The sequence below is a fragment of the Drosophila eugracilis genome, unplaced genomic scaffold (assembly GCF_018153835.1).
Source record: "Drosophila eugracilis isolate 14026-0451.02 unplaced genomic scaffold, ASM1815383v1 contig_670, whole genome shotgun sequence".
NCBI classification, from domain to species: Eukaryota; Metazoa; Arthropoda; class Insecta; order Diptera; family Drosophilidae; genus Drosophila; species Drosophila eugracilis.
This window is the reverse complement of record NW_024573558.1, coordinates 325,108-346,169: the sequence shown is the minus strand read 5'-3', so window position 1 is coordinate 346,169 and position 21,062 is coordinate 325,108. Positions and strand designations below refer to the sequence as shown.

At 40.5% G+C, this 21,062-nt stretch overlaps 7 protein-coding genes and 1 pseudogene across 11 annotated transcripts; 2 read left to right on the top strand and 6 right to left on the bottom strand.

Moving 5' to 3' along the window:
• Positions 1–1,967: 1,967 nt before the first annotated feature.
• Positions 1,968–14,185, top strand: LOC108104228 (serine/threonine-protein phosphatase 2B catalytic subunit 1). 5 transcript variants are annotated; one of them, XM_017210176.2, is made up of 13 exons: positions 1,968–2,191; positions 2,618–2,876; positions 4,059–4,390; positions 4,452–4,563; positions 4,908–5,053; positions 5,114–5,331; positions 5,453–5,546; positions 5,826–5,951; positions 6,168–6,249; positions 6,505–6,579; positions 6,849–6,933; positions 7,000–7,097; positions 13,362–14,185. In XM_017210176.2, the coding sequence occupies exons 2-13, from the start codon at positions 2,708–2,710 to the stop codon at positions 13,691–13,693; spliced, it is 1,869 nt and encodes a 622-aa protein (XP_017065665.1). In that variant the 5' UTR covers positions 1,968–2,191; positions 2,618–2,707; the 3' UTR covers positions 13,694–14,185. The 5 variants fall into 5 exon arrangements, 4 of the variants coding, with proteins under 4 accessions (XP_017065665.1, XP_017065664.1, XP_017065663.1 ...); XM_017210175.2 differs by having other exon boundaries at positions 2,570–2,876; XM_017210174.2 differs by having other exon boundaries at positions 1,968–2,876.
• On the bottom strand, positions 7,370–8,144 carry LOC108104229. Its single transcript, XM_017210179.2, has 4 exons — positions 8,040–8,144; positions 7,831–7,986; positions 7,591–7,767; positions 7,370–7,525 (listed from the first exon to the last, which is right to left on the bottom strand). Exons 1-4 carry the CDS (start codon positions 8,097–8,099, stop codon positions 7,370–7,372), a joined length of 549 nt encoding a protein of 182 aa, XP_017065668.1. The 5' UTR covers positions 8,100–8,144.
• On the bottom strand, positions 8,455–9,256 carry LOC108104206 (annotated as a pseudogene).
• Positions 9,626–10,497, bottom strand: LOC108104205. The gene is made up of 4 exons (XM_017210149.2): positions 10,423–10,497; positions 10,138–10,281; positions 9,916–10,083; positions 9,626–9,850 (listed from the first exon to the last, which is right to left on the bottom strand). Exons 1-4 carry the CDS (start codon positions 10,495–10,497, stop codon positions 9,695–9,697), a joined length of 543 nt encoding a protein of 180 aa, XP_017065638.2. The 3' UTR covers positions 9,626–9,694.
• Positions 11,003–11,819, bottom strand: LOC108104204. The gene is made up of 4 exons (XM_017210148.1): positions 11,760–11,819; positions 11,489–11,644; positions 11,267–11,434; positions 11,003–11,210 (listed from the first exon to the last, which is right to left on the bottom strand). The coding sequence occupies exons 1-4, from the start codon at positions 11,817–11,819 to the stop codon at positions 11,055–11,057; spliced, it is 540 nt and encodes a 179-aa protein (XP_017065637.1). The 3' UTR covers positions 11,003–11,054.
• On the bottom strand, positions 12,131–13,028 carry LOC108104203. Its single transcript, XM_017210147.2, has 4 exons — positions 12,969–13,028; positions 12,607–12,750; positions 12,434–12,552; positions 12,131–12,323 (listed from the first exon to the last, which is right to left on the bottom strand). Exons 1-4 carry the CDS (start codon positions 13,026–13,028, stop codon positions 12,164–12,166), a joined length of 483 nt encoding a protein of 160 aa, XP_017065636.2. The 3' UTR covers positions 12,131–12,163.
• Positions 14,186–15,849: 1,664 nt separating the features above from the next.
• On the top strand, positions 15,850–19,515 carry LOC108104233 (alkaline phosphatase 4). Its single transcript, XM_017210184.2, has 4 exons — positions 15,850–16,218; positions 17,605–17,846; positions 17,946–18,909; positions 18,970–19,515. The coding sequence occupies exons 1-4, from the start codon at positions 16,062–16,064 to the stop codon at positions 19,395–19,397; spliced, it is 1,791 nt and encodes a 596-aa protein (XP_017065673.2). The 5' UTR covers positions 15,850–16,061; the 3' UTR covers positions 19,398–19,515.
• Positions 19,516–19,587: 72 nt separating this feature from the next.
• On the bottom strand, positions 19,588–20,848 carry LOC108104234 (MICOS complex subunit MIC25). The gene is made up of 3 exons (XM_017210185.2): positions 20,783–20,848; positions 20,531–20,694; positions 19,588–20,269 (listed from the first exon to the last, which is right to left on the bottom strand). The coding sequence occupies exons 2-3, from the start codon at positions 20,655–20,657 to the stop codon at positions 19,737–19,739; spliced, it is 660 nt and encodes a 219-aa protein (XP_017065674.1). The 5' UTR covers positions 20,658–20,694; positions 20,783–20,848; the 3' UTR covers positions 19,588–19,736.
• Between the last annotated feature and the right edge of the window lie 214 nt (positions 20,849–21,062).

The following is a 21,062-nucleotide window of genomic DNA, read 5'->3' as shown; positions in this document are numbered from 1 at the left end:
CTGCTCCTCAATTCAGAGGCGAATCAATTGCCACTGTCGTCCACTTAATCTCGGCCAGATGACCGCGGCTGCCTTGCCTCTTAATTGCGCTTAAAATATGCTGCCAACGCTATTTTCGGATTATTTTATTAGCCACCGATCGGAGTATATATTTAAATGGGAAAGTGGCACAAATAACAGGATTACCCGTTTAAACAATATAAATAAATTGGTATAAAAACACATCAGAAATGGTTTTAATATGTAAGTAGAACTATAAACATGATAATAAACCCTTTTGTTAGATACAATTTGGATAATTATTCAATGAAGCTTAACAACATATATCTAAACCACATCTATCTGATTCTGTTGGCCTTTTAGAAAGTGATTGCCATATATCATCACCTCCGAGAGTTTAATACCCCTTCTAGGAGCAGCACCTAGTATAATCATTGGACACCCCAAGAAGGACAGGGGGCTGGACTGGGTCGAGCTGTCAGCGCATTTGCCAAGATTTCGCTACGAGAATGCAATGCTCTCATCGGTCTAACCCTTCCCGCCCCCTCCTCAACCCCGCCGAACCACTTACATCCCCCTAAGACCCCAAAACCCCCCACAATCCCAAAATCCCACCCACTGGTTAGCACCGGAAAGTATTTCTTTCTAGTCTGCGGCGGTCGTGTGACTCGCTTTTGTCTCTCTGCGATTTTCGAATGCGCGGGGGCGTCAAAGTAAAATCGTCTCCGCTCTTTGCCAAATCGAAAATCCAAGTGCCATCGATGCGCATTTCGGCTAGCCGCGAGTGCATTGGCATTGCAATGGATTCCGATTCCGATGCCGATTCCGATTCAGAGACTGCGAGTGCCCCGAAATCGGGCGACAACATCCTTCCCAGCATATATTATGGAACTATCTGTCGAGCGATATAGCGTTTCACCAGCCATACATATCAATTGACCATCGCGACAAACAACATTGAGCGGACAAACACAAGCACACACCCGATGATATTGTTCGTGAGTGTGTTTTTTATGTGGCCATCCACACAGATTGTTGTTCAAATATTGCCACGCTTCGCATAAAAGTTGCATGAAATTGGTTCCACCAGCGGATGACTGAATGGCTTGGAGAACTTCGAATGCCCTACCGGAAAATATTTTGGAATATTTTAGAATAAAAGTTAATGGTGATAAAAATGGTAATAGAATATCCAGAAAGGTAAAAATATTAATCATTATTATTTCACAAAGAAAAGACTTCAGACCGACGAATACTTCTTGTCATTGTTTAAGGTTCGAATTTGTATATCGTTTATTGTAAGATTTTGGAAGAGTAAAACCAATTAAGTTTCCTTCCTATTTTCTTAATTGATTTATTTTCTATCTATTTTTCTACTTAAAGCTAAGAATTAATCATTATAAGTCTAATGAGCTAGCACTCATACCCGTTTGATTATAGAACGCATATATTTTTGCACGAGGCGCGCACAAAGTCAAGACTATAATTATAGCGACACCCACCTATTGGCGCCCAATTTCTAGCAGACACACACACACACAGACGCACGGCGCACGCACACACAATCAATATCACGGTCAAGTTGAAAATCATTGAGAGCGGATGTGGATGTGGATGCGGAATGGTGATTCAGGGGGACGGGCCATCGGGGTGGACATATCACAGATGTGTAAATGTCTATGAAGGTCGCCCGATCGACGAACGCAGAAGGGCAGCTCAGCGAGCGAAAAAGACAGAGGAGCCAGGGATCCCGAAGTGCGTGTGTCACATTAACCCAATAAAACAATAAATAGACGGAACCCTACGAGAGAGGGGTGTATTCATGTGTTTATTTTCATCGGAGAGTGGGAGTCAAGGGCGTGAGATCCGCCGATCTCGGCCGATCTTCTTCGGGCTTTCAAATTGGGTCTTTTGAATGCCAAACGATGCCAGCGAATTTTGCTCAGTTTCGAGGAAAATCGCGTCGCGCCAACTTGGGAAATGCGTTGCGTCGTGTCCCGTGAAAATCATCGAAACTAAGGCCCCACCGAGCCCCCAAAGGATTAGCCAGAAGATCGCATTAATAATAATAGCAATAGCAATAATAATAATAGCTAAGAGCAAACAAAGTGTGACCAAAGTGATATATGAGTGCCTGTCTGCCCGTCCATCTGTAGAGCCATTGCTATTTCGGTGGCCACTCGCCTTGTGGGTAATTAGTACAAAGTGTCGAGCAATTTTCCGTCTCAATTGAAGTGCTGCTGCCCTTTGCCAAAAGCATCCGCTGAACAATGTGATGACTTAATGAAAAGTTAATACGTCTCTGAATAATTGCAGCAAATTGAAATATTAATTGTTCAACATTTGTTTCGTGTGCGCCGCGGGCTAAGTTGTCTCTATCTCGCTATTGGCATTGCCTGGCTAAAAATACAAGAAAGTCCACAGCTATACAGAATATAATAACAACAAGTTTTATTTATTGCCTAAATATATTTGTGTGTTCGGTGTGTGGTGTATGGTGTTGTGTGCTTGTCTCCCGTCCATAAAGACGCTAGGCAAAGGCGTATAATTTTCTAAATTCTTGTGCTAGTAACACTTTCAGCCAACTCAAGCCATTAAAAAATATATATCGGGCTAGGGAATCGCAGCAACATCATCGCCAGCAGAACATCAAAAATTAATAAAAACAAAAAACAAAAAACAAAGGCCGAATAAATAATCCAACAATATGTCGGCCTCCACGCGAAGTTCGGTGACGAGAAAGTCGTCGCTATCCAAAAGTTCTAGTTCCGACAAGTCCACAAAGTCCTCCGCGAGTTCCTCGAAGTCCTCGCCAGCCGCCAGTGGGAACAAACAGAAAATGCAGTATACAAAGACCAGGGAGCGCATGGTCGACGGTAAGATCGCTTTGCACGTACATATTCCGGACCCAGATCAAGCATTAACCCAGACACGAGTCCCTCCTGCGATTGTATCTTTAATGACAAGCGATCACGCTTCAATGGCATTCTGATGTTCTGACCGCCGTCATTAATGTCAAAACTGAGGGCTTCACAAATTGGTTTCTTTGAACTTTTCAGTGGCTAGAGGGAAATATTTCGAAAAAGTGTGTTTTCGAAATTGGGAAGTCATGCTCGTAATTTGCAAAACAATAAAATGGTTGCACTTCCTTGAGGAGGAGTAAACCGAGCGTTCAGCTTTTGTTTTTATAAAACAATCAAACATTCAATGTAAACATTATTAGGAGTTAGTCATAGTTAAATATTAATTATTACCCCTTCGATCGAACGTTAGCTTTTTAAAACCATTAAGTTTTCAACTACAAAGGGTTTACCCCTCCCCATATAAATTAATAAATATAAAATCTTTATCGGTAGAAATTCAGCGAAATTAACTTTTTATACGTCATAAATTATTTACTTCCGCCGTAAAATTAATATGTAGTTTTAATTAATCGCTCAGTTGACATCGCTGGCGGAAACCCTTGAAGAAAAGGCGGTGCCTGGCTTTGTTCTTAGGTTTATTGGGCCAATAAAAATAAATTTAATTATCTTGAGCACCCATAACAAACAACAACTGCAGCACATTGGCATTTTATTGGCCATTGCGTCAAAATTTCATACATTTACCCAAATTATGACAATTAAAAATGGCGTTCGCCCTGAGCTGGCAGTGTGTGTGTGTGTGCCTGATTACGTTTGTTTGTTTTTGTGTGTGCCAATCAATTTTCGACTTTTATATTCACTCAGTCAAATTTTGTAATTAGCGTACGAACCTCATGTGGCTGCATCTGGCGGAATTTCGGTTTTCTTTATTGGCGGGCCAAGAAAAGCGGCCAAACCGAATATTGGCGCTAAGTTGCAGCACCTCGTTAACCCACATCGCCGTCAGACAGCAATGTTTATTATAATTCTATCAATGCAAGCCTACACAGAAAGAATTGAGGGACTCAATGCTATGGGAGCAATATTTATGAACATATTTTCATCATTTTATTGTTAAATTTGATTGAATTTTTGTGAGATTCTATAATTTGTTTAAGTTAATTACAAAGATTGTTATAATATATGCCTCCATAGATGTGCCACTTCCTCCTGCCCACAAACTGACTATGTCTGAGGTATACGATGATCCAAAGACCGGAAAACCCAACTTTGACGCCCTGCGTCAGCACTTTCTGCTGGAAGGCCGCATCGAGGAGGCGGTGGCCCTGAGGATCATCACCGAAGGAGCTGCCCTGCTGCGCGAGGAGAAGAACATGATCGACGTGGAGGCACCCATAACAGTGTGCGGAGATATTCATGGGCAGTTCTTCGACCTCGTAAAGCTCTTCGAGGTAGGCGGCCCTCCGGCCACCACCAGATACCTCTTCCTGGGCGATTACGTGGACAGGGGATACTTCAGTATAGAGGTGGGTCACGTGAGACCAGTAATATTCCCGATTTAGCATTACTAAAATATTACATTTTCAGTGTGTTCTCTACCTGTGGTCCCTGAAGATAACCTACCCCACCACACTTTCCCTGTTGCGAGGAAATCACGAGTGCAGGCACCTCACAGAGTACTTCACCTTCAAACAGGAATGTAAGTCAATGTTGGGGTTAGCCCCTTACCCCTTACTTACCTTATAAACATCATTCAGTAATATTTGATGTCTTTTGAATGAAAAATGCGATCATAAAAAATACAAATAAAATAGATTTCATAAAAAATAAATGCTTTACTTTGATCTCAAGTTCAAACGTTCACTTATGAGAATTGAAATGTAAAGAAATTAATTACCAAATTATGATCGCTCGTTAAAAATGAATATTACGGCCTAGCGAGCTTTACGATTGTTGTCAAAGGCATTTGATGTGTTTTTAAGTGCAATTGCAGGCTATAAATCTCCCTTCTCCCATTAATTAATTAATATTACTCTGTTGAAGGCATCATCAAGTATTCGGAAAGTATTTACGACGCCTGCATGGAGGCGTTCGACTGCCTGCCCCTCGCCGCCCTCCTCAACCAGCAGTTCCTCTGTATTCACGGTGGCCTGTCGCCCGAGATTTTCACACTCGATGACATCAAGACGGTAATAAACCAGCGACGACGAAATGTTTACAAATATTGCATCTGCCAGGGGTATTCCTAGCTAAATCGTTTTAGGGAACCACCGGCCTACGGTCCCATGTGCGACCTCCTCTGGTCCGATCCTCTGGAGGACTTTGGCAATGAGAAGACCAACGAGTTCTTCTCCCACAACTCGGTCCGCGGCTGCTCCTACTTCTTCAGCTACTCGGCCTGCTGTGAGTTCCTGCAGAAGAACAACCTTCTGTCGATAGTCAGGGCCCATGAGGCCCAGGATGCGGGGTAAGATCTCAAAATGAAGTTTACATAAAGATGTAGCATACTAGGCACTAGGCACATTCATAATTTTCTTGAAATAAGTTTAAGCTTCTCAGTTCTTATCTAACCACAACCTTCCTTCCAGCTACCGCATGTATCGAAAGAACCAGGTTACGGGCTTTCCCTCGCTGATCACTATCTTCTCCGCCCCCAATTATCTGGATGTTTACAACAACAAGGTATGACCTCTCTCTCCCTCTCTCTTTCTATCTCTATCACTATCTCTATCTCTATCTCATTCTGTGTTGTTTATTTATTTTGCTGTTGTTGTTCTTTCCTTTGCTATTTTTAAATAACGAAATCTTTTTTGGCTGCATTGCGAGCTGGTGCGAGTTTAAATCGCGCTGCGTTCGTAATACTTTCATTTCCCTCTCTTTCTCCGGCATTTCTCCGTCCTGTCCCGTCTCTTCTGCCGCTCGCGCTGATTTTGTCAACCCATCGAAACCATTTGACAAAAGGCAGCTGTGCTCAAGTACGAGAACAACGTGATGAACATCCGCCAATTCAACTGCTCGCCACATCCCTACTGGCTGCCCAACTTCATGGACGTCTTCACATGGTCGCTGCCCTTCGTGGGCGAGAAGGTGAGTCAGATAGTCAGGTGGATTTCATGATTCTAACGGGCTTTCACTGTATATAACGATTTATAGTTCGAAAAGATATCTAAAAGTGTAAGGGAACAACTTTTTAGGTCCTGTAACTTTGGCCCATGTGTCGAATGAGTAATATTCTGTTTATATTCACAAATCTATTTAAAACTAAAAATTTAGTAACTGGTGAACTTTATATTATGTTTGAAGGTAACCGAAATGCTGGTGAACATCCTGAACATTTGCTCGGACGATGAACTAGTGGCAGGACCCGATGACGAGCTGGAGGAAGGTAAGTTTGGGGATCCGCAGAGCTGCTCTGCTCGAAGTAGACTGTGTGTAAATGTCGTAGTGCTTTGGTTGTTGTGGGCCAATAAACGGATACACGGGTATTACAAACTAATCTTCTGTTAAAAATATTTTCCGAAACAAACCGAAAAACCGAAATACAACAACTGCAATCTACTACCACCACCCATAATATAATAAATGTACCAACACCAACCAACTTTTCCACTCAAAACACGTCCAAAACACGACCAAACAGAGCTCCGCAAGAAAATTGTGCTCGTGCCGGCGAACGCGAGTAATAACAATAACAATAATACGCCCAGTAAGCCAGGTAAGCCAGGTGTTAAGCGCAGGCCCAAGTTAAAGCCAAAAAGTACAGCCAATGTCAATGCCGAAGCCAATGCTAATGTCAATGCCAATGTAAATGCCACTGCCAAAAATGCCTGAGCCGCTGAGAAACGCCTGAGCCAAAGATAGAAAAGCTTAGTGATAGCTTTGCGCCCTGCCTTGATCCGCTTTTCGCGAGTTTTCCAGCTGATTTCCATTACATTTACCCCGTGACCCAGAGAAATTCCGTTTAATCGAGCCCTCAATTCGCAGCTTCCATGTCGGCGCTGCGCAAAGAGATAATACGGAATAAGATTCGGGCCATCGGCAAGATGTCGCGCGTCTTCTCCATCCTCAGGTGCATACTGTCCTTGATAATCCTTGGAATGGATTTAAATAATTCAATATTCGAATATATCCGCAGGGAGGAGTCCGAGAGCGTGCTCCAGCTGAAGGGTCTGACGCCCACGGGCGCCTTGCCAGTGGGCGCCCTGTCCGGCGGAAGGGATTCCCTCAAGGAGGGTGAGTATAAAAATATACTTAGAACTGATAGAACTAGAATATGTTTGACAGAAACGACATCAATGACTAAACTAATTTTGATCCTTATCGATTTCTATATTTGAATGACATAATAAAAGCAATTATTAACCATTATACCCGCCTAACTCTGATACGGTTGATGGTCAATCCCAATTTTAAGCGTACGTGGAATTTTATGCAATGGACAAAAATTATACTGAAAAAACTTTGATATGGACAACTGAAAGGCTTTAATAACGACTTTATATATATTAAGATATGGTTCCATACACTTTAACCACCGCCCTTTTTATGTCGTAGGCAAACCAATTCGTTTCGTATAGGTAATCGCCTTCTGGGACGGGAAGAACCCTTGTGACGTGGTTGTTTACGAAAGCTATGGGCACCTTATCGATGATAAGATCATGCTGTAAGCAAAACTAAGAAGTTAATCACAGTTCTTAGGGCATTCACCTAGGAAGGATATACTCACATCGAAGGGGCACTCATGATTCATGTTCGTAAAGGGTATTATTAAGTCGAAAAGGTAACTGGCTACTGGGTTCGACTTCGTATTGTTCAAGAACCTGCAGGCATCCAATGTGATGTTGAACATGAAAGGTCTATAGCCGTTATATCCTATATTTCGCTTAAGGATGACTCCATTGACCTTGGAATTGAAAATTATTGTGTCTGCCCTGCTTATTCTCGATGTTTTTTCTAGTCCACATACCTTAACCTTTTTAATTGGCGTTTTGAATAGTCTAGCTTTTATCGACACATATTTGTAGCTTCGATTTACCGACTTTATATAACAGTATTCGAAGTCGGCAAACTTTTCATCCAAGGTGTCACACCGTATATTTGTGAACTCAAACTTGCAGGAGATCTTGAAGGAGATTATAACTTTATTTTGGAGTTCATTTAATACGTCTATTTTACCTTCGCCACCGAACACAGAACTCCAAAAAGGAAGATTAAAAAGCTGCGTCTGACACACATCTTTCGTTTTCAACTAACCAAGCTAAACAGTTTCCATGGGGCCTATAGTTTTGTGTAAATCTATTAAAAATTCATTTGTAAACAGTAATCAGCCCTCCTAGCCATTAGTAGCTCCGATAAACCAGAAAAAAACAATAAATTTAGTTTTGATTATGTAGTTATCTGAATATCAGAAGCTTTAAACCCGCCATTGAGATTACTCGAAATAAAAACTAGGAAATCAGTAACTACATAATCTTTAAACATATTTCCCAGTATCCAGACCAGGCATTCGTAGTCAACTTGATTAAAAAACATCCAAGATCAAAATATACGGATCACATTTAAAAATTTATTTATCTGTTGATAAAGTTGATCAGGACAAAGTCCAATATACTTTCACCACAGCTCGGTCAATATCGTAGGCAATCCAATGAGTTTCGAGTAAGTAATCGCCCTCCGGGAAAGGTAGAATTTTTGTCATTTGGTGATTTACAAAGTTTATAGCCCAGTTTATCCAAGATCAGATCATGCTATTAAAAGGTCATATGGATATATCAATTCAGATAAAACCGGCAAACATACTCACATCATAAGGGCATGTGTGGTTCATATTGGAGTGGGATTTTAAGAATTCAAAAAAATACCCAACCACGGGATTTGACTTCGTGTTATTTAAAAATCTGCAGGCATCCACTTTGACATTGTACATGAAGGGCTTGTAGCCGTTGAGTCGTTTAAAGAGCTTTCCATGGAACTAAAAATATTGAGGATATTTGAAACTCATTCATTTTAGGGGTAATATGTGCAAACCTTGACTTTTGTGACTGGCGTTTTAAACAAATTAACTTTAAGAGACATATATTTATAGCTCCGATTCACCGACTTCAGATAGCAATACTCAAAGTCAGCGAAGTCGTTATCCAAACTTGTACAGTTGACGTTGGTAAACTCTAACTTTGAGGATATCTTAAAGTGTCATAAATTAAAGAGATTCTTAAGTTAGATTATTAAATCGAAAATATTTATTATTATTTATTAGCTTATTTTAAACCGTAGAATTTTCACTTGTTTTTCTTGCACACATTTTATTTATTTTTATATTTTGAATTCTCAACCTTTCCAACCGAATAAAGAAGAGCAAAAAGCACAATCAGTCCGCCGAGTTTAGGACACATCTCTCAGTATTGATCTAACCAAGTGAACAGATACCCATTTCGCTTTTGTATTGCTATAAGCCATTAAATGGAGATTATCATCCAGAGACCGTAACGATCAGAGCTTAAAATATCAGAACAATTTGTTTTATCATAAGCACTTAATTTGTTGTTATTAAAAGAGTTCCAAGTTAGGTATAGGTAAAAAGGAACGCTATCGCCGAGTACAATAATGATTTCAAATCAGAAAGCAAATTGCTGACCTAAAGTTGAATCTTTTGTCTGCCTTTACACTATCTATTGAATACTGACTCGAGCGGCTAACTAGCGGAACCAACGATCCCTACCACTTTCTGACCGAATTTGAAACAAACAGTTTTGACAAAATTATGCCTTTTATATTTTTCTTATTTTTTTTTTTAATTAGCCCATTTCAACATTTTTTGCAAATATAATTCATCAGGATAGAGTTCCATATACTTTTACCACAGCGCGATTAATCTCGTAGGCTATCCAATGAGTTTCCAATAAGTAATCGCCTTCCGGAAAAGGTAGAACTTTTGTCAATTGGTGATTAACAAAGTTGATATCCAGTTTATCCAAGATTAGATCATGCTATTGGGAATATCGATATGGATAGGGACTGTGAATATGCTGTGAAAACCGACAAATATACTCACATTGAAGGGGCACGAGTGATTCATATTGGAGTAGGGTTTTAAAAAATCCAAAAAGTACGCGGCTATAGGATTTGACTTCGTATTCCTCAAGAACCTGCAGGCATCCACAGTGATGTTAAACATGAAGGGCCTGTAGCCACTAAACCGTTTAAAGACCATTGCTCGGAACTAAAAACAAAAAAGGTAGTTAAGCCACTCTTCTCGCTGTTAATATCTACAAACCTTGACTTTTGTGATTGGCGTTTTAAACAAATTAACTTTAATTGACATATACTTATAGCTTCGATTCACCGACTTCAAATAGCAATATTCGAAGTCAGCAAAGTCCTTATCCAAAGTTGTACAGTTGACGTTGGTAAATTCATACTTTGAAAATATCTAGCATATGGTTAAATAAATCGATTTTAAATATTTTATAATGAATAATAACTCAAAAGCTTAATGAATACCCCTTTATCTAAGGGTAGGTGGGTGATTTTTTTAATAAAAGAAATGTATTTAATGCACTTGATAATCGTTCACCTTTTCGACTGAATAAAGAAGAGCAAAAAGCACAATTAGTTCGCTATGTTTAGGCCACATCTTTCACTACTGAACTACAGAATTGAATAGATATACATTGTGGCTTTGAAGTAGGCACAAAATAACTAGCCAATTTGAAATCTTAGAGAGCGTAACGATCACGAATTAAGTTATCAGAATAATTGGCCCAATTCAAAATTTTTGTAAAATTGAAAATAAATAATATATCGTTGATTAGGGGAGCGTTCTATATACTTTCATCACAGCTCGATCAATATCGTAGGCAATCTAATATATTTTTCCTTCCGGGAAGAGCATACCTTTTGTCATTTCGTGATTTATCCAGAATCAAACATTCTATATTCAGCGTATACGGATGGAACCGATTAAAACCGATACAGTAAAATCCGATTGATATTCTCATCGACTTATCAACTCGGCTTTTTTCTACATGATACATTCCTTTAAACGGATATAATACCCGTTCACTTTTAGGGTAACAAGTAAAAGTAAAACGGATAGTTTATTGTAAATCAGAATTTACAGGCTAGGGGATTTTTTCATAAGACCAGTTCGCCATTTTTGTGATAGATAATATAAAGAATATGCATAGCTGATTAGGAGAGAGTTCCATATATTTTCACCACAGCCCGGTCGATACCGTAGGCAATCCAATGAGTTTCGAGTAAGTAGTCGCCTTCCGGGAAAGGTAGAACTTTTGTCACATGGTGATTTACAAAGCTTACATCCAGTTTATCCAGGATCAGATCATGCTGTTAAGAGGGCATCTGGATATATCAATTCAGATAAAACCGGCGAACATACTCACATCATAAGGGCATGTGTGGTTTATGTTGGAGTGGGATTTTAGGAATTCAAAAAAATAATTAGCTACAGCATTTGAGTTCGTGTTCGTCATGAATCTGCAGAAATCCGCGGTGATGTTGAACATGAAGGGCCTATAGCCGTTAAACCGCTTAAAAAGCCTTCCGTTGATCTAAAAACATAAACAAAACTTAAAACACTGTTGTCGATATTATTATCTGCAAACCTTGACTTTTGTGACTGGCGTTTTAAGCAAATTAACTTTAAGTGATAGATATTTGTAGCTTCGATTCACCGACTTCAAATAACAATATTCAATGTCATCGAAGTCTTTATCCAAACTTGTACAGTTGATGTTGGTAAACTCAAACTTTGAGAATATCTAAACGCGTTGTAGAATAAAAATTGAGATACTTGTAAGTTTGTATTTATAAAAAAACTCAACAACTTTTTTCCAAAGCTCAAAGCAGGCACTAATTGTGCTGCGAATCCTTTACCTTTTCAACTGAATACAAAAGAGTAAAAAGCACAATTAGTTCGAGATGTTTGGTATACATCTTTCAGTATTGATACACATATCTGCTATGAAGTTGACTTAAAATACCTACCCATTATATTTAGAACTCGAAATACCAAAGACCGTAACGATCGTGGCTTAAATTATCCGAACAATTTGCTTTATAATTGCCTAAATCAAAAATAAATAATTGATCAATTTAAAACCGAAAAAACATTTACTACAAAATAGTCTAGTCGAGTGCAACTAAGGCCAAAATCAACTCGGCTCTTTTCTGCATGATAAATTCTTTTGAGCGGATATTCAGTTTACAAGAATGATTTTTTATTTACACCAATTCTTCAATTTTGTAATGGAGAATATATGTAGAATAAGCATAGTTGATTAGGAGAGAGTTCCGTATACCTTCACCACAGCTCGATCGATATCGTAGGCAATCCAATGAGTTTCGAGTAAGTAAGCGCCTTCCGGGAAAGGAAGAACTTTCGTGACTTGGTGGTTTACAAAGCCTATTTCCAATTTATCCATGATTAGATCATGCTGCGTTCAGGAAAACGGAAGAAACCGATGAAAACCGATTCAGCAAAACCGATAGGCATACTCACATCGAAGGGGCATGTGTGGTTCATATTGGAAAAGGGTTTAAAAAATTCAAAAAGGTATGCAGCAATAGGACTCGACTTCGTATTGTTCAGGAATCTGCAGGCATCCACTGTGACATTGAACATGAATGGCTTGTAGCCGTTAAATCGCTTAAAAAGTGTTCCACGAACCTAAAGGACATTATAGACATTAAAAAATTCTTTTTGATTTTATTATCTACAAACCTTGACTTTAGCGATTGGGGTTTTAAACAAATTAACCTTTACTGACAGATATTTGTAGCTCCGATTCACCGACTTCAGATAGCAATACTCAAAGTCATCGAAAGTTTTATCCAATGAAGTACAGTTGATGTTGGTAAATTCAAACTTTGAAGATATCTTATGGGTAAACAAAAAGGTGGCCGTTTTTATGATTTTTAGTAAATAATTATGTGTCGTGTACTTTAAGCAAGGCAGCATTAAGACTTTTTGTTGTTTTTTTTTTGCTTTCAAAAGATTATTAGTCAAACTGAAAGAATGTTGACGGCATTAAAATTGTTCTATGTGTTCACGTTACACTTATATTCAACTTTAGAATCTTTTACCTTTGAAACTGAGTAGAGGAGAGCTAGAAGCAGAAATAGTTCGGTGTGTTTAGGACACATCTTTGAATAATGTTTTGAGGTGAACAAATTCAAGTCAGCTATAAAGTTGATTCGTTAAAAGCCATTAAAACTCTATTTGCAAATGCAAGGGACCGGGAAGATGTCAATCTAAATGATTACAACAATTTGTTATGATTTTTCAAAAAGCGGATGTTGGTATTTTACAATTGTGTCAGAGCAATAAACTCAAACTTAAACTTCGGTTGGCAGTTTTACGGGTCCATTTAATCATTATTAATCTCCCTCTCGATTAGAACTTTCTGCAGAGATAAGGTTATTGATGATTATTAATTGAGCTATTTCCTGTCTGTTCTTGAACACATATATCTTTAGCTCTGCAAGGACTGACCGCATCCTCGCACATTCACTCCTTTGCGGAGGCCAAGGGCCTGGATGCGGTCAACGAACGGATGCCGCCGCGTCGTCCTCTTTTGATGAGTGCCAGCAGCAGCAGCATCACCACGGTCACAAGGAGCAGCAGCAACACAAGCAACAACAACAATAGCACTACTGGCAACAGCAACTCCAGCAACACCACGACAAAGGACATCAGCAACAACAGCAGTAATGACACCACAACCGTAACCAAAACGAGCAGGACGACTGTGAAATCGGCTACGACCAGTAATGTGCGGGCAGGATTTACCGCCAAGAAGTTCTCATAGTGGGTGGAGTGTGCTCCTGCTCAATACTATTTTTATTATTTTCGTTACGACTTTCTGTTACCCATTTAGTTGTACTCCCTGTTAAGGTAAGGTCAGTCACCCAAATAAATTCTGGCTAAGTTTTTCCTTATCAGCTTTGAATTTTCTAACGATATAAAATGAAGAATAATTATTATTCAGTGAAGTCAATTCTAACAGAGAAAAGATGTTTCTAGGTACTTATTTTACTATTTTATTTGTTAGTGATTTTGAGATACCTTCATTTTGTGCCAATTTATTTGGGTGTCTGACCTTGGCTTTAGTTAAAATTTTATATGAAAACCTCTATAATGCTAGTCAAAACCGAAAAAAGTGAACTGCGATTGCACAGCTTTCGATTGCAGGTGGACACTTAATAGACTCTCTTCGCTAAATCCCCAGGCAATATTAGCAAAAATTTATACGTGACAAGAAAACTGTTGAATAAAAAGTGGCTGCAAATAGCTAAAGAAATTATGGTTGACTTGTATCTTACACTAAATGTAATATAAATATGTACCAAGATGCGTATTTAGGTACAGGTACAGTACTCACAGGTTGCCAGCTCAGGTGCTGCTCTAGTCAAGCGTAACGAATCAGCACGAGTCGATGTAATAACAATTACAGAGCAATCGAAATGCAAACAGCGGAGATGAACGAGTCCAAGAAGAGCGTCACTTGCAGTGGAAGATTCCCCATTTATTTCGATTCATCTGTTTGGCCATAAAGATACGTTTAGATCATCTCAGAAAGCAGATAAAGATTTACAACGCTCTGTGTTGCGAGGTGTCGGCAATCTATCATCACTGTCCCGAGTGCCTTACCATAAATCTAGGCATCAGCTGTCTTGAATAGTATTGACTTTGATCTCATCTCTCGACTTTAAGGAACACTTATGGAAATTCGCATGAAAGATAACGTGCTTCTGATCTTGACAGATTGTAAATGGATAAAGCATATGTCATTTAAAGGTTTCCATCAGAGCTATGCCATATCATATACATCATAACATGGAAAACCCAAGTTTATTTTAAGAAATTCAGATAAGATCTAAGTGCTAAAATCACCAATTCGGTCACTAGACTAAAACGTGATACACACGACATACTAGAACTATTACTTAGACCCATAACAATAGACACATTTCCAGACGCCTTACATTATATTCCTCAGATCTAGTAATATAACGAAGATGCCTGGCTCTATAAAAAGAACTGATTAAATAGGTTTTAAGTGGCATTTAGGGGTCGCTGAGAGCAGTGTCCCTTAGAACAGAAGATAAACTCTTTCCAATCTCTGCTGGATGGCAGCCGAAAGTCAGGTAAGTGCAAATAACAATAACACGCATACGCAATGTGTGCCGAGGGTACCCCTTCATTTTCTTTATCAATTCCGAGGAACACAAACAACGGCAGCGCAGTTTCATCTGCAGACATCGGTCGAGATACAGATAAAGATAAAGCCGACCATCAGCCGCTTCACGTGCAGCTCCGCCGTAAATCAGCTCATCGACACGGGATCCGCCGGAGAATTCCGGGCAAGATCGCAGGCAAACAAATGATCGTTTAAGATGTGTTTATGGTGCGGGGGCCCTTAGTTCGTAAACGCTTAGCACGTTTTTATGGACTAATCTCGGCACAGCCGTAATTTTAATTGAGACAAAACGTTTTGCAATTGCAAACAGCCCACTTAATGACTTCGTGTTGAGTCTGTAGACTGTAGGATATCCTGTATAAGAATGAGAAGCTTAAAAGCTAAAAATGTCAGGAATTGAATGCTGCATATTGCAATAGCTTCATAACATATTAAGGCATATTTTAAAGGACATCAAATGTTTTTATAAATTCTTTATAGTCTTGACATTCTGAAATTTAAACGCAAACTATTTTTAGCCGCTGAAACATGTAATTGAACTTATTTTATTAACTTAGTACGTGTCTAAAACCCCACCTGACTACGAAATATGCTAAGAGCGCCGGATATAATCCACAATTACGGGGTGTAATTCCCCAACCGCCGAAAACGATCGCCCTGTCCATGTGTGAGTGCGGGACTTCGGGTCTGGCCGATCGGCTGGACGGATAGTTAGTTTGCCATATAACGGCGCTTGCGGGCTGACTGCGGTGTTAGTAGCTAATTGGAGTCCACACGGGACAGCATTTTAGACAGCCCCGAGACGACGAAATCGTTCCGCGCACTTTCTAATCAATCTCGATGGCCTGCTGACAGAATCTGCGCCTCAAGCTGAGCTGTGATACAAATCCCCATTCAAATACAAATCACAACGGCACCGAAAACCTGAAAGTCGCCCTCAATTTCAATTGTTCGCTTATTGTGCGTCGTTAGAAAAATGCATTCCGTGGTTTTGTTGGTTTTCTTATGGAGTGGCCTGATGGCACTCAGTTGGGCTGCAGTCACAACCCAGCCGCCTCCATTAATTCGGACTCTGAGTGCTGGAGGAGATATAGGACCTCAGTTTGAGGTGGAAAAACCCAAGGAACCCGAAGGTAAGTCCCAATTACAACCCATCCGACACGGAAGTTTTCTAACCAAACGTGCGAAATCCAAACTAAAGCCAAACGCCTAGAACGTGAAATAATTTAAATTACTTGAACTTGAATAGTTTCCCAGTTCAATTATGTAACGAGAACTTAAACTTGGGCACTGCTGTATCAAGGTTGCGAAATCTCACTTACATTTACTTTTAGTGTTCAGAGAGGTCATTGTAACTCTGAAAAATCAACCACAGAAAACCGAACTTACATTTTTAACCTGAAAAAAAATGCATTGCAAATTGAGATCTATTGAGGGGACTAAAAACAGACTTAAGACAAATTTACAGGGAAAAAGAGATTATCTAAAAACCACAATTACTGAAGTCTAGTGAATGTTTGATTAAGTTTGGAGTAAAGTTAATAATAAGAGTTTAAAATGGTGTACTTTTACTCCTTTACTCCTTTTAAAAAACTACCCAAAAATGTGTTTATCAGCAGCAAAAAAATCTGATTCATCATACTTTTAATTTCATTGAAAAGCCGAAATTAGCAGTCAACAAATGAAGCTTAACTGTAACCTGTCTCAGTGTCGAGGTCGTTGGGCGGTGGGTGGCAGTGAGTGGAGCTGGGGGTACCACCTCCCACCCATTCCTAAGCTACCCCAACTGAATATTAATTACACATCGCAAAATGCTAATCACCGCCGCAAGTAAATCGGTTATTGCACGTTCCACATTGTGGAAAGGAAATGCAAATTTTATTTAGTTTATTAAATTCTCCCATATTAAAAATGATTTTAAGATATCAATGGGAAACAATTTTGATAAAAATTATACAAATCATTTAAATTTAATGTGAGATCATTTTGATTTCATTTCATTTAGTCAGATCAGATAAGTAATATTATAAAAAGAGTATTCTAAAAGTGATTTATGGCCAAAGAACTAAGTACTGCTATTACTAGCTACTAAACAATGAGATAAGTGCGTCGTAAAACTTAAGATTAGCTAATAAAATAAAGATTAGAGCCTTAGCTTGAGCAAACATAAATAAAGGTAGACCATATAAATTAGCCGGGAAAACTTAATTGTAACTCTGACTTACTTCCAACAATGTACAAATTATATACATCAAGCTGGGGCTGAGTGCATAAAGAAAGAAAACAAATTTTCCACCTGCCCCCAAATTGTGGTTATGCTAGACCTTTTTAGCAACGCTCGCAGCGAGAATAAATCACCGTAACTAGTTGTGTACTTAAAAAGTCGATCCAGAACATGTTCAAGTGCCAACTAGATCTCACTGGCGAGGGGTAATTAATACGTGACATGGCACTGATTTACCCCTCGATTCCTATCCGATTTAGCTTTAATGGGTCTTCCGTTTCCAATTCGAATTTAGATGCGGAATTCTGGCACAAAGTGGGTCTGACGCAGTTGAAGAAGACCATCAAGCAGGCCCAACGGGTGGACGAGAACTCCTACCTGAAGAAGGCCCGTAACATCATCGTCTTCATTGGGGATGGCATGGGAGTGTCCACCATCAGTGCTGGTCGCATCTACAAGGGACAGTATCTGAAGCACGGTCCTGGCGAGGAGGAAACTCTGGTCTTCGACGACTTCCCAAACACTGGAATGGCCAAGGTAAGTCTAAGTACATCGTAGATCTAGTTACTTTGTTGTTCCAACTTATATTGAAATTTATGTTTAAACTACTAAGTAATACAATTTATTCCTTAACAGACCTACAATGTGGACAAACAGGTTCCGGACTCGGCGGGCACTGCCACGGCGATCTTCTCGGGCTCGAAAACTCATTACGGAGCCATCGGAATGGATGCCACACGCTCAAAGAAGGATTCCCAACAGGGCAGGGTTCAAAGCGTGATGGAGTGGGCCCAAAAGGAGGGCAAGCGCACTGGTATTGTCACCACCACCAGGATCACCCATGCAACGCCTGCCGCCACCTACGCCCACATCTACGACAGAGATTGGGAGTGCGATACGGAAGTTCCGTCAGAATCGGTGGGTATTCATGTTGATATAGCCCGTCAGTTGGTGGAAAATGCTCCGGGAAATCGTTTCAATGTGATCCTGGGAGGCGGAATGTCGCCAATGGGAATCCTGAATGCGTCAGAGGTGAGGACGACGATTTTCGAAGGACCCACGGAAACCATTTGCACTCGGGGTGATAATAGGAATCTCCCTTCCGAGTGGCTTGCTCACCATGCTAACGATTCAGTGGCTCCAGCTCTGGTTCACAACCGCAAGGATCTCCTAAAGGTGGATGTCAAGAAAGTGGATCACTTGATGGGACTGTTCCGGAACAATCATATTACCTACTCCATAGCTAGGGAGGAGGGAGAACCTTCCCTGCAAGAAATGACAGAGACAGCCTTGGGAGTTCTGGAAAGGGGGGATGAATCCAACGGTTATGTACTTCTAGTGGAGGGAGGTCGCATTGACCAAGGTCATCATATGAACTATGCCCGTGCCGCCCTCCATGAGCTCTACGAATTCGATTTGGCGATCCAAGCCGCTGTGAATAATACCGATCCCGAGGAAACCTTGATCCTGGTAACAGCAGATCACTCCCATGCGGTGACTTTCAATGGTTATGCCCTCCGAGGAGCTGACATCCTGGGAGCAGCCAACTCGCATGAGAAAAACGATCCGATGGTCTATGAGACCATCTCGTATGCCAATGGTAAGATATATCCACCAATGTTAAATTCGAAATATCAAACAAATCTCTGAATTTATCCAGGTCCTGGCTACTGGGATCACTTAGCAAACGACTCAAGACCTCAAAACAGCTCTAATATGTGGATGCCTCTGAAACAATTCACCGAAGAAGAGCGCGCTGCTCCTACCTACCGTCATTTGGCCACAGTTCCCAGAAAGGACGAAACCCATGGCGGTGAGGATGTGGCTGTCTTCGCCTATGGACCGGGTTCCAGTTTGATTCGCGGAGTCTTTGAGCAGAACTATTTGGCCTACGTGATGAGCTATGCAGGCTGTCTGGGACCCGCAAAGGATTTCGATGAGTCCTGCGAGCATTCCAAGGATGAGGAAAAAGATGACCCCCAGGACAAGTCCGATCACGAAAAAAGTAGTGCCACCGCTTTGGGAGTCTCTTTGATTTCCATTTGGGCCGCTGCCACAGCGACTTTGCTACGCGGTCACATGCTGTAAATAATGTTACTTATTTCTAATTAATGATTATAGTCTTACGGTTTGTTAAGTTGAATGTGCGAGAGCGAAAGGATGGAGTGATCGTTGCTGTTTGCCAAATAGATACAATTAAAAAGTATGCTATGGGTTTTATTTGAACAAAACTACACTTTAAGGCAAACTCCCAACCAGTAAAATTACCATGGATTGATTCAGTTAAATTAGTTTACTATCGCTCGCAATTACACTCTCTCGCTTAAGTTTTCCAAGTGCGTTCTCCGTCGTTTATACAAAGCCCATAAGAGGCCTCAAAGAAAAGGTCAACAAATTAGGACAAGAATAAGAGGGTCTCCCAGGAGACTAGGCCGCCTTGGCAGGAACGGTGGCCGCTTTTGGAGCCTCTGGTTCTGAATCCAGTTTCTTGACGCGGTGCAGATCAATGCACTTCTGGAATTGGGCCACTTCCTCGATGCATTTCAGTGTCTCTCCGGGATACGCGCGGTAGCAGGCGAGCAGCTGGGACTTCAGGTCCTGGCAGGGAGGCACTTTGTGCGACGACGCGGTACTCACGAATCGCTTATGCACGTTGTCCACTGCGTTGGCGTACTCCTTCTCCAGGATCGTGTTGGTCTTCTTAAGGTTCTCCTCTAGCTTCGTCATGCGCTCCTTCCACAGCTCGTCATTCTTGATAAGCTCCTGGTTCATCTGGCGCTGCACATCGGCCGCGCTGATGGTGTGTCCGCCTCCCTGGACGTAGATGGGCACCGCAGATGGGTAAGACACTTTAGGGGCAGAAGTGGGAGCTGGCGACGATGTGACTGTCTTTGAAGCAGCCTTTGGCACTGCCTTGGGAGCTGGCTTCGAATCCTCCGCAGCGGCGGCGTGCTCACGAGCTGCAATACCATAAAAACAAATCAATAGTTTTCAATAATATAACACAAAAGTAAAGTAAAACAAGTCTTCTAGCTACGAGACATCACAAAGGAACATCATTCCAAAAGCTTCGAGTGCTCTATCATGCAGTTGTTCTAGCTATCGAGTTTTTACTGTATTTGACATAAACAATTGTCCGTTTTGACAATTGTTGCATAACACCGGGCAGAGTGAAATGCGGATTTCCAGCTGGTATTCAAATCTACCAGTGGATTGCTTACCCTGCTGGGATATTCCTGCCTTCAATCGCTTAACCACATCATCGGATATATCAATAACGCCGGCAGGAGTTGGATTTTCCATCGAAACGGATCGGGGTTCGCGGGATTGAGACTGTCGAGCTCCCATCTTTCAAGTTCCTCCTGACTTGATCCTGGTGCAAAACCTGCAATATTGGGGTCTGGTTAATAAGTCTCAAGTCTCTGGAGGTTGAATCACCACTCGGTTGAGTTTATATCGGGGTTTTTATTAACCTTTTTGGCAAAAACTAAAGGGCCAACAAATAAGACGTGCTCAGAGTGACCTTAAATCGAAAGCACAAAAATACTAAAAACAGCTGATCAGCAGAGTGGACACAGTTTCATAAACAGAGTTGTCAGGCTGCCAATATAGTTTAATCAATTGCTGTGATTATTTAAAAAAATTGTTTTTAAATGCAAGCATTTAATTTTAAATAAATAAAATTAATTCATAAATCTTTCCTTAAAATGAAATAAAATTCGATTTTTGGAAGCTCGTCTGAAACCGAGTTGA